This window comes from Panthera uncia (assembly GCF_023721935.1).
Source record: "Panthera uncia isolate 11264 chromosome C1 unlocalized genomic scaffold, Puncia_PCG_1.0 HiC_scaffold_3, whole genome shotgun sequence".
Taxonomy (NCBI): Eukaryota; Metazoa; Chordata; class Mammalia; order Carnivora; family Felidae; genus Panthera; species Panthera uncia.
This window is the reverse complement of record NW_026057584.1, coordinates 3,806,992-3,818,914: the sequence shown is the minus strand read 5'-3', so window position 1 is coordinate 3,818,914 and position 11,923 is coordinate 3,806,992. Positions and strand designations below refer to the sequence as shown.

The following is an 11,923-nucleotide window of genomic DNA, read 5'->3' as shown; positions in this document are numbered from 1 at the left end:
CCTGGGCCAGCCTCCCTCCTCCTGGGCCAGCCTCCCTCCTCCCCACCGGGCCAGCTTCCCTCCTCCCCACCGAGCCAGCTTCCCTCCTCCTGGGCCAGCTTCCCTCCTCCCTACCAGGCCAGCTTCCCTCCTCCCCACCCGGCCAGCCTCCCTCCTCCGGGCCAGAACAAGGCAAGAGAGACGGTGAGGCACTATTCTCCCTGTTGAGGAAGGACCACTGCCCACTGCCCAGGGCTGAGAGTGGTTTGGGACCCCACGATCAGGCTGTCAGAGTGAGATGGGTGGGCTATGGGGGATGTGGCCAAGGCGTGGCCCCTCAGGGTCCTACATTTTTGTCACCTCTGATACTTTTCTGAGCACCCGACCCCGCTAGATTAAAGTGCCTTGAGACCACCTTTGAGGGAAATTCCTGAGGCCTTCGTATGACAGGCCTTGCAAACACTATCTTTGCAGCTAGAGAGCAAACGTGTCTCCAAAAGTGTAGGAGGAGGACAAGCCCTGTACATTATCAACACATTCTAAAGCAATTTCAAAACTCTGGTTAAAACCTCTTCCTCCTAACTCACTTCCCAACGACCCCCCCTCCCCAGACTTGGGTCCCAAACTGTCCGTGAGAAAGCTCCCTTACCGGGTCACCTCGAATTCCAACGTCTCCCCTCTCCCCTTTGTCCCCTTTGGGTCCTTTGTCACCCTAAATAAAAAATACCAGCAGAGACAAAAATTAGATAAGGTTTCAAATTTGTATCTCCCCCTTAAAAATCACATTCTTCAGTTTATAAATCTTAAAAAGAAGAGTATCTCCCGTTTACGCGTTTACATGAAGGTAAATTTACTTCCAAATATTTCCAATTTGTTCAGGTAATCCCAAATCTTTACTAGGACCTACTCTGGACCAGGCACCAGGGATTTATTTAAACAGAACACAGTCAGTCCCTGCCCTAGGAGATATACTCTTCAGACTAAAAGATACGATGTAATTGTCACAACGGACAGAGGACACAGGAGACACCACGGAAGCACCCCCAGAGGACATCAGGGAAGGCTGCCTGGAGGAAGCAGTCTTTACATACAAGAATAAAAAAAAAATTTCTTAGGTGAAAAGTTTTTAGTTTTTCCATAGTGGAAACACTATGGAAACATACTTACCCTTCTGCCGGGACTCCCTTTCTCTCCAGGAGAACCGGGCAATCCTTTGTCCCCCTGTCAAAGACAACAAGAAAACGTCACTCCTGGCACAATTTCCACCATAGACTGAAGCGTGAGCCACAGGGATGCTCGGGACCGGACGCGGTTGGGACTTAAGAGTATGAAATTGCTTACATCTTCGCCATTGAGACCATCCAGTCCGATTTCTCCTAATTCACCCTGCACGGGAACAAGACACACGGTGAGGGAAGAAAGCCATCTGGTAAAGGAAAAATGATCAAAACGGGGAACGCTTTGAATTTCAAAAACGAGGGGCGCCCGGGTGGCTCAGTCGGTTGAGCGTCCGACTTCGGCTCAGGTCATGATCTCACGGTTCGTGGGCTCAAGCCTCGCATCGGGCTCTGTGCTGACAGCTCAGAGCCTGGAGCTTGCTTCGGGTTCTGTGTCTCCCTCTCTCTCTGCTCCTAACCCATTCGCTCTTGCTTTCTCTCAAAATTAAATAAACATCCCCCCCAAAATTTGAAGATAAATAAATAAATTTCAAAAACGAAAACCAGCGTAGGTACCTTCTCTCCTGGGAATCCGCGAGAGCCCTGGAAGGGAGAGGAAAGGGGAAACATTAGCTCCTCCCTGAAGGCCAAAGAGAAGAGGCTAGAACAGCAGGGGGTGGAGGGGGGGGGCCCACCCCACCTGAACGCCCTGAGTCTGAAATTCAGTGCTGGGGAATCATCTGTCTGCCTTGTGCCCTCTCCATCCCGTGGGGGATCCTGAGGCTAATTTCCCTGGCCCTGAGCAGGTGGCCTTCTTGGCTCCTTGGTCAGGAGGGGTGGGTCCTGAAAGCCAGGGACCTGGCTACAAGACCCCTTTATGACTTTGCCACATGCTGGCCCTTTCCCTTCAGCACCTGCTTTCAAACCTCAGCAAACAGAGGAGAAAGCACATTCAAGTATTCCACACAAGGAATTTTCCAGCACGAGCCACCCTCTTGCTTCCTTCCACCCCGCCTGGACACCACCCTGGCTCCTCTGGGGGGCCCCGGGGGCTGGAGCTGCTGCCCCCCGCCCCCGGCCCGTGTTCTCTGTCCTTGTGACTCCTTCCTGGCTGCTCAAAAGGCCGTAGAAAATGCCTCCTTTATGGGGGGCGGGAAGGAGGGGAGGGTGGGTGATGGGCATCGAGGAGGGCACCTGCCGGGAGGAGCACTGGGTGTTGTATGGAAACCAACTTGACAATAAATTTCATATTTAAAATAATACAAAAAAATTACAAAGAACTATAAAGTAAAAAAGAAAAAGAAAAAGGAAAAAAGAAAACGCTTCCTTCATTCCCAGGCTCCCTTCCCAGCGCAGCCAGTGCCGCTGACCCGCCAGACTGCGCCCTCTCGCCACGATGCGAGGCCACTGGCTGCTGCACACGGACGACACAGAGGCCCCGGGGGCCTTCCTCCCCAAGGAGGCATTTGGGGAAACTGTCTCACTTCTGCACGTGCCACTGAAAGCCTCTGCCTGCGGGGCCCTGGTGCTGCGGTCCCCACGCTCACGCAGGGCTCAGCACACGGTACCTTTATTCCTCTCTGCCCGGGGCAGCCCTGGAAACCTTGAGTGCCGTTCACGCCGGGAGGACCCCGTTCACCCTGCGGGAGAAACGAAGGCGGTTACAAGGCGGAGCTCCGGGCCACCACGCCTCCTCTGAGTGCGCAGCCCCGGGAGGGTGTGGCCTAGAAAGCGGATTTCGCTGGGCTGGCGGGGATGCTGTTCCATCCCGGTGGGGCCTCCAGCATTCCTGCACCCCCCGGCCCTGGGCCTGGCCTTGAACCTGCAGTTCCTGCCCCTGGAGGGACCAGGGAGGGTCTGCAGCTCAAAAGGGTACCAGGGTGAGCAGGTCACTGGGTCCTGGGTGTGCATGAGTGTCGGGTGCCCACAGAATCCCGGGCCTGACAGTTCCTCTGCATGGTCCCTTGTTCCCGGCTCTCCAGTGGGTCCTGGGGCCAGCCTGACACCCAGCACTGCCAGCTGGGACCCTGTGACTTCACCACTCCCCATGGACCCTGTATCCCCGTCCCAGGGCTGGGCTTCTTTCTAGTGTCTCAAAGCCTCTCGGACCCAGGCACTGCTTCTCAAACCCCAACCGGACCCTCTGGCTACTGATGACCCAAGTCAGTAAACCTCCCTTAAAGGGCGTGACCCCGACGACCACCCTGGTTGGGTTTCCCGGGCGCCGCTGCCCCGGCTCACTCCCCTCTCTGCTTGGATGTCTGGGTCTGCTGGGTATGCCCCACTCGGTGGCCCCCAGTCTCAGAAGCCATTAAGTCTCTCCCTCTGAAATAAGACCAGCAAAGTGCCTGCACTTCATGTCCACATCTGTCCTGTTGGGGACGTCACACTCTTCTCCCCAGTGTAGAAATCTGAGTGGAGCTGCTAAGGAGGTTAGAAACTGATGTTATCCCAGTAGGAAAGTCATTGGAAATGGAACAGATTATGAGCCCCACAATTCAACCCCAATGAGCGAGGAACAAGGAGGCAATAAAAGCTTAAAGAACAAGCCATCTTGTACTTACGGGTCCACCCTCGTCACCAGGATAACCTCGGTAGCCATCTTCCCCGGGAATACCCTAGAACAGAGGAAGTTCGTGCTTCAGTTAAACCTCGTAGTTTTCTTTGTTCTCCAAGTATCGCCCTGCCCCCCTTTCTTGGTAGAGCAATGCCACCATGTAACACGGCTTTAGGTGTCCCCTTGAACTGGGGTTTCTTCTTATTGTTACAGCATAATTAATCTATCAGGATCTTTAAGGCTCGTCTCCACCAAGAAATCCTGCCAGTTTCCTGTAACTTAGACACCTACTAAGAATCTTTGCTGACCATCCACAATGAGGATGCCAGTCAGTGATGCCCACTAATTTTAACATTATTTTTTTAAGTTTACTTACATTTATCTTAAAAGAGAGAGAGAGAGAGAGCAGAGGAGGGGCAGAGAGAGAGGGAGAGAGAGAATTCCAAGCAGGCTCCACCCTGTCAGTACAGAGCCCGATGCAGGGCTCGATCTCAAGAATCGTGAGATCAAGAGTCGGACAATTAATCAACCGACTGAGCCACCCAGGGGCCCCTGATTTTAGCATTATTTTATAAAATGATAAACAGACCCCCTCACCCCAAGGAAAGAGAGAAGGCAGCAGGCATTCAGCACCCCTCAGGCCTCATGTTGCACCCCTTTGGACTCTCCTGAAATCTGGTCCCAGACGTCAGAGAAGGGCAAAGCCACCCTACCTTTGGCCCGATGCTGCCAATGGGCCCGCGGTCTCCCCTTTGCCCGGAGCATTTGCAGGGAACCCCACAGCAAGCTTTCTCAGCAATGTTGTCCTACCAAAAGGAAAAGAAAGTTCAAGTCTGAACAAATACCTAGGAAAAAAAAAAAAAAGCATAAATATGCCGTGAAGGTCAAAATCGATGTACGTGGATTTCACGGTGAGAGATGATCTTCTTCCTGCATAGCATTTCCTCCAAGACTGCTCAGCAGTCAGGGTGGCAGAGGGAAGTCACCAATGTAGGAGCATGGACAGCCACCAAAGTAACACAGATCATACGGTGTCACCGCAGGCTCGGCCTTATTTCTAAAAGTTTCCAACATATGTATCCAAATTTCAAATGTTAAGCATAACTTACATATTTTTAAAACCCCGAAGAGCAAGACCTAACAAATAAATTGCATACGGCCGGGACAGAATGCGGTTCCACAACAGAGATCCGTACACCCTTCCTCAGGACCATGGTCAGAGCACAGACTGTGGCTCCAGCTGGGAGGAGACCTTGGGAACAGCCGCGGTGTGGGGCCGACACACAAGTGGTCCCCGCCTCTTGGCCACCAGCACCGCCACTCTGGGCCACCAGTGCGGCCACACTCATCAGACACCCTCGACGTTCCCTTCGCATCCTAACCCCTGACCTTATTGGGAAAGCGCATGCCCAACAAACATTTCCATCTGCTAAACTCGTGGTGCTCCAACACTTTTCTCACGGCGAGCTTCCTAGAGTTTTCATTTCCTCCATGGCCCGGATGCATCAACTAACGCAACCTCCTTCCACCCAATAAAAAAATAAAATCCCAATTCCAGCCCTAGGAAGAATGCAGGAGGGAAGAAGGAACAGTCAGTTTATCCTCCAGCTCACTGCTGCCACCAGAAAGCAATCTCCGAGTTGACCACTCAGCCCCACGTCCCCCAAAAAGCCCACCCACTCCCGGCCCCAGGGCTAGCACCTCCGGCTGAGAGAGGCTGAACCCCAGCATTAGGATGCCTCATGAGGACACCTTTATTTCCTCCAAAGGAAATTAGGAGAGAAGACAAGGGAGGTGCCCCTCTGCCCAGAAACGGTCTTTCTTTTCCTGCATCGTCTTATTTTCACATGTAACTTTTGGATGCTGAGGACAGTTTCCTGTTTGGGGACAGTCACTCTGATGTCTTGCCTTCCCAGCCATCTTATGAACGGAAATGTTCTCACGAAAGGGAGCAGAGAGGAACCTGTCAGGTAACACCACCAGCATGCCTCGAGACCCATTTTCCAGCTCGCTGCTTTCCCAGCTCTTGGACACCTCCGTGTTCTGGACTCACGCCTGGGATGGCCGCAAGGCAGGTCCCAAGTGAATTAAATAAACCGAATTACCCACCCGAAGGGCCCCTCTGCCATTCACCTCGCAAACAAACAAACAAACAAACAGAAATGCCTTCGTGATCTTAAATGACAGAAAAAATGGGTGTCTTGACCGCTTTGTGTGTAAGAGACACAAAAACTCACGAGCTGCTCTGCCAGTTCATAATCGAGGTCCAGCAGGTTAAGCCTCAGGGGCCTGTTGTACATGAAACCTCGCCCGAACTCCAACTGCATCAGCTGCTCCAAGTTGGCTACACGTTCAAGGCCCACCAGGATCAGAGCTTGGACGCCTGCAGGGGGAGGCACATTCAGCGCGGCTCAGCTGGGCATTCCAGAACCACCATGGCTTTTCCCTCCTAACTTTTTTTTTAAAAGAAAAAACTTCAGGGGTGCCTGGGTGGCTCAGTCGGTGAAGCGTCCAGCTTCGGCTCAGGTCATGATCTCACGGTTCGTGAGTTCAAGCCCCGCGTCGGGCTCTGTGCTGACAACTCAGAGCCTGGAACCTGCTTCGGATTCTGTGTCTCCCTCTCTCTGCCACTCCCCTGCTCATGCTCACTCGCGCTCTCTCACTCTCTCGCAAAGATAAACATTAAAAAACTGCTTTAAAGAAAACTTCAGTATAAAATGTGACCTTTACCTAAAACATGTTGAATCAAACCAGTTAGCTTCTCTGAAGAGTTAAAATACTGGAACTTTGGAATTCTCTAGCAATTGTTCAAGGAATGTCAGTAACTAAACTATCAGCAGAATACAGGAAGTGACACCATGAAACGCATTCATACGTAGATTCTCCAACTCTGACAAAACTCAGGTGTGCTTGGGGAGAGTTGCCACACCACACCCCCAACACCAGATAGTAGCAATCTCGTCCTCTTGGCTCAGGAAAAGCCAGCTAATAGAGAACACTCTTAGGATAAGTTATGCTTTTTGTGAGCCTCTGGTGTTGGCATTCACTTTGTGATAATCAGTGCGACCAGATTCCAAACCAAATAAACAGATATTACATCTGATAATGGGCATCCTTGTCTGTCTAGTTACCTTAAATCTGGAAGATGTGGTTTCATTGTTTATTTTAGAGCAAAGTGCATTTTCTGCTTTAAGTTCTAATGTTTTCAAGCGGTAATCACAAAGCTATGTTCTTTTGCAAAAGCATCATGCTTTCAAGACGTTCTACCACCCGAATGAGTCTGAGAGCCTGAGGGTCCTGGGTCAGGATTTGGTGAGGAAGCCGACTGTGGCACGAAAGGAACCGCCATAGCCCCAGGGAGGTGACAGAGGGCCAGGCTGCGAGGAGAAGTCCCCCGGGTCCCCCAGAGGACTCCAGCAGGGTGGTGTCCCTGCCTCATCCAGGCCAACTTCTCCTGTTTGGAAAGCCCACGACCTACCTTCTTGTCGGAGATCCTCAGACGCCCTTTGTAAATCAGCCAGATCTCCGTCCACCCCATCAGTAAAATGAATGACCACCTAAAAGTAAAAGAGGTGTCAAACCCCAGCCAAAATTACAAAGAAATGACCTCCCGGGGGTCGGAGAGATAGGCCCATTCAAACCCTCCATCCACAGTTGAGGAGACTGGGGCCAACGTTGAGAAACAATCATCCCCACTCATGGTTCTTTAATACCATGCACTAAAGGAAGGATAAACGAAGTGGGTATATGGTGGTGTTTGATTTACTAAAAAAAAAAAATTATAATAAAAATAAAAACAGTATTCATCTCATTTTCCTAATGTATGTGATGTAGTTTCTAGAAATGTGTGTGTGTGTGTGTGTGTGTGTGTGTGTGCGCGCGTGCGCTATGGGCTGAACCATGTCCCTCCAAAAATCGTATGTCGAAGCCCTAAACTTCAGTCCCTCAGAATATGACTGTATTTGGTGATAGAGCTTTTAAAGCGTCATTAAATTCAGTGAGGCCACTGGGACCATGTGGTCTCTATTCCGATGTGACTGGTCTCCTTCTAAGAGAGATTGGGAAACAGACACACACAGAGGGAAGCCCGAATGGAGACAGAAGGAGAAGGTGGCCATCCGCAAGCCAAGGAGAGAGGCCTCCAAAGAAACCAACCCAGCAGAGACTGATCTCAGACTTCCAGCGTCCAGGACTGGGAGAATACATTTCTGTTGTTCAAGCCACCCATTCTGTAGTAATATGTCTTGTCAGCTCTAGAAGACTAATGCTGTGTGTGCGTGCGTGTGTATGTGTGTGCGTATTCACACTATATATGTATGTATCTGTATGTAGGTACACATACACGCAGAGAGAATGAGAGAAGAGACCGTGATGTACTCAACGGGTAGGACAATAATCAAAAAGGAATTAATCATAAATTCAGCTCAATCAAGCTTAATTACTGATTTCCAGGATTTTTTTTAGAGCATAAGTAAAACTATTGAAACGGGACAGATATCACATTTTGGACTTTTATGACCAGTTGACGATAAAGCACTTTTACGTTCAGGCACCACCAACCCCATCAAGCATGAAAAGCGCTTCTAGAAGAACACTTGGGGGTAAGGGGCTTCTGGACACGGAGGTGCTCCTCCTGACCAGTACAAGTCCAGAAACTGCACGGGAACCTGGAACAAGGGGGGAGCCCATGCTCACCTTTACGTTGTCTGCTGAGGACTGTCTGAACTTGTTCTGATAGACCTTCAGCGTGTCCGCAGTGAGGACGTAGGGGTGCTGGCTGCGCATGTTCTGGAACTTCTCAAACAGCTCCGGCTGGTACTCGGCAAAGTCGAAGGCCTCCACGGGGCCCGAGGGCGTGTTGGCCACCACCGACACGCGCACAGTGGGCATCTGGCCGCCGGTGCAGCTGATTCTTTGCATCTGGCTGATTCTATTCAAGATGGTGTCCACCTTGGACTCAAGGCCCTTCTGGGTCACAAATACGTTCTGATCTCTTGACCCATCAAACCCCAGAATCACATCCAGATTACAGACTGCAAAAAGGAAAGGAGGCAGTGAGCTCTAAGTCTAGGTGGCCGAGATGGGTCCAATACACAGGCACAGCCCCGGGACGTGGACCGGGCATCACGCTTGAGGGCAAAACGAGATCCTCTATGTATGAGCTTTGAGAAGCAATTCAGTCTGCCTCTCTCTCAGGGAACACCAGTGCTGACTCTTAGGAACTGAAAGCATAGGCCATTTTAACGTGTTTGCTTTTCTGGAGTGTTCATCACCTTTGGTCTGCTCTACAGCAGGTGTTTACATCCATCTCAAGATTGTGCTTTAAATGAAATGCACTTGAGAACTCAAATACTCTGAACTCAAATAGTTGATCTAAGTAGCCTATAAACAGAAACAGGAATCAGTAAGTCTGAATAATTTGGGGAATTCAAGAATAGAGGGGGAAAATACATCTTATAAGATCAAGAAAATACAGACCTTCACGCTTACCCTGAAAAATAAGATATCCTTATCGATAACAGGGGCTAAGTGGTTACCAGGATCCAACCCACACAGTTGGATAAGTAGAATGCCTGAAGCAGCCAAAGGCTCAAGGAATCCATAGGCCAGCAGCGGGCATCTAAATATCTAAACTAGGTCCAGGGGCGCCTGGGTGGCTCAGTCGGCTAAGTGTCCGACTTAAGCTCAGGTCATGATGCCGTAGTTCGTGGGTTCAAGCCCCACACTGGTATCCATGCTTATAGTGCAGAGCCTGCTTGGGATTCTCTCTCTCCCTCTCAACAGATGCACCACATTGGCATGACAGGATGAAAATGTACCTAAAGGGGATTGGTTACCTTTGGAAACATCGGTCACACCCGGACATAAGGTTTCATGCATCGCATCGTGCAGAGTTTCCAAAACTTGCTCGCTCAGCTCAGACAGCTCCTGGACGTTCCCCACACGGAACGCCGTGGCGCTGTTGGACGCGATCTTCCCAATCTCCTCTGAGTCGATGTTCTTCACGCCCACGGCAAACACTTTGACACCTCTCTGGGTGAGAGCCAGGCTGGCTTCCTGGGCATCCTCCACCGACTTCCCGCCCGTGATCACAAATGCTATCTGAGGGACCCTCTGATCCAGGCGGCTGCCCGCCTCCGGCACGAAATGATTCAGCCGCAGGTGCTGGAGGCCCACCTTGGTGTTTGCGTGTCTCCCCCCTTTGTAGACCACTTTGTTGATAGCGTCGATAATCTGCTGCTTGGTGGTAAAGTCCCTCAGGAAGAACTCATCGGTGGGGTCGGAGTTGTACTGGACCAGCCCCACTTGGATGGAGTCGCCCCCCTCATACAGCGTGTCCACAATTTCAGACACGAAACGGAGCACTTCCTGGAAACTGTCCCTCCTGAAATTGATGGAGCCGTCCAACAGGAACACAACGTCTGCTTTCTTTTTCTCTAAAAGCGGTTAAAATGGAAAGGAGAAATTTGGTTTCCATATCCAGAACAAATACACAAAGTGTAAAATAACTGGAAAAAGGCATTCTTATAACTCGTTCACAGCAGACACCTTTGCTTTATTCCATGCCTCTACAGGGCCCAAATTCACAGCCACCATCATGCTAAAAACAAGAAGATAAATGATAAATCATCTGAACAAAAAGCTAGGAGGCAGGAGGACTCAGGAAAACCGAGAACTGAGTCCTGGTTATCCCATGCAAAATGGCATTACGGCAGATTCAACGGTCCATGAACTCAGATGTTTTAGGAAATGCCGCTAAACACGATTCTTCTGGTCAGAAATAAACAATGGTGTCTGACGGGTATTGGGAGAGATATGCTAGGGGCAGAACGGAAAAGGGCTGGGAGAAATAGACTGGAAATAGGAAGTAGACCCTATACACCTTTGGAGGGCTGCCTGCCAGCATGCTAAGAGCTCCACAGAAGCCCACCAAAAATGAAAGGCATTTGATGGTAATTTCCTAATTATAATCAAACAATGAAGACTGGAGTAAAAGAGGGGTATGGATTGGCCAACCTCAAAGATGCTGTCCTATTCTGAGAGCCAGTGAATCTGTGGTTAGTCCTCAATGCACCTTCATAGAACCTTTCAGTGGGGCCACAACTAGCCTCATAGAAAGCTCACGGAAGAATTAATGACCCTATGCTTTCCGGGTTATGTTTCCTTCTACAGTTTCAACTAAGTCATTTTTCCAGGATTTAGTTTCTAATATTATACGCAGCAACGACCATAACAGAAGAAAACTATTAAAATACATGCTAATTGCATTTTTTTTTCAATTAAAAAATAACAGATGTCACACTCTGTAGTTATGTGTCCCAGAGGTCATACCTGGCCGTGAGGGAGACGGTATGTCCACTCCTGGAGGTGCAGGTGTGATCCCGGAAGGTCCAAAAGAGTTCATGATTCTGTCTTCTATGTTGGGGAGGTCTCTGAATTCTCTCACCGTGAAGACCAGTCTGGGGTCATTGGTGATGGTCTGCAGCTCTGTTCTGTCAACATTTCGGTCTCCTACCCCTAAACTCACAATCCCTGAGGAGCTAATCACCTGTGAAAACCTGGAAATATCATCCTGGGATTTTCCACCCAGAAACAGAACCAGGTGTTGGGGTACGCCATCTTCTATCCGGCTCCCAGCAGACTTGACAAAGAGATTTCTTGCCACAAATTCCAGAGCTTTGCCGGTATTCAGCGGGGACCCCCCTTTGAACCTCAGGCGACGTATTGCGTCAAGCACAGGGGCCTGGGATCTGTGGGTCTTCAGGTAGAATTCTGGGAAGACCTCATTGCTGAACTGTACAACCCCGATCCTCACTTTGTTGGGGCCAATGTTGAGTCTGCGAACAATTCTGCTAACAAAGTCCCGAATATGCGCGATGCCATCTGGCCTGACGTTGTCAGAGCTATCAATTAGGAAGACAATGTCTGCAGCATCACTCTCAACATCTGTGGATAGAAAGAAAGGAAGAGGAAAACTCAGTATGTGGCTGGTGTTTCTTTGGCTTTGTTTCTGCTTTTGTTTCTGAACTTGGAACTATCTTACGCTATCTTGCACAGTGTTAACTAGCATTAAAATTACAAGCTAACGCACATGTGTTTATCTCTTGAGCTTTTTAAAATTAATCATTAAGGGGCACCTGGGTGGCTCAGTCAGTTACGCATCCGACTTCACCTCGGGTCATGATCTCACGGTTCGGTTCATGAGTTCAAGCCCCACATCGGGCTCTGT

At 50.1% G+C, this 11,923-nt stretch overlaps 1 protein-coding gene across 4 annotated transcripts in view; it reads right to left on the bottom strand.

The window, feature by feature from the left end:
• The window catches only part of COL6A3 (collagen type VI alpha 3 chain), an 80,567-nt gene that overhangs the window by 31,463 nt on the left and 37,181 nt on the right, over nt 1-11,923 (bottom strand). For all 4 annotated transcript variants that reach the window (XM_049614617.1, XM_049614613.1, XM_049614614.1 and 1 more), the window contains 12 exons: nt 11,026-11,640; nt 9,531-10,130; nt 8,389-8,726; nt 7,172-7,250; nt 5,931-6,076; nt 4,407-4,499; nt 3,701-3,754; nt 2,705-2,776; nt 1,713-1,739; nt 1,321-1,365; nt 1,147-1,200; nt 629-691 (listed from right to left, as the gene is read on the bottom strand). In XM_049614617.1, the coding sequence (XP_049470574.1) occupies nt 629-691; nt 1,147-1,200; nt 1,321-1,365; nt 1,713-1,739; nt 2,705-2,776; nt 3,701-3,754; nt 4,407-4,499; nt 5,931-6,076; nt 7,172-7,250; nt 8,389-8,726; nt 9,531-10,130; nt 11,026-11,640 (2,186 nt within the window). The remainder of the gene's footprint in view (nt 1-628; nt 692-1,146; nt 1,201-1,320; nt 1,366-1,712; nt 1,740-2,704; nt 2,777-3,700; nt 3,755-4,406; nt 4,500-5,930; nt 6,077-7,171; nt 7,251-8,388; nt 8,727-9,530; nt 10,131-11,025; nt 11,641-11,923) is intronic.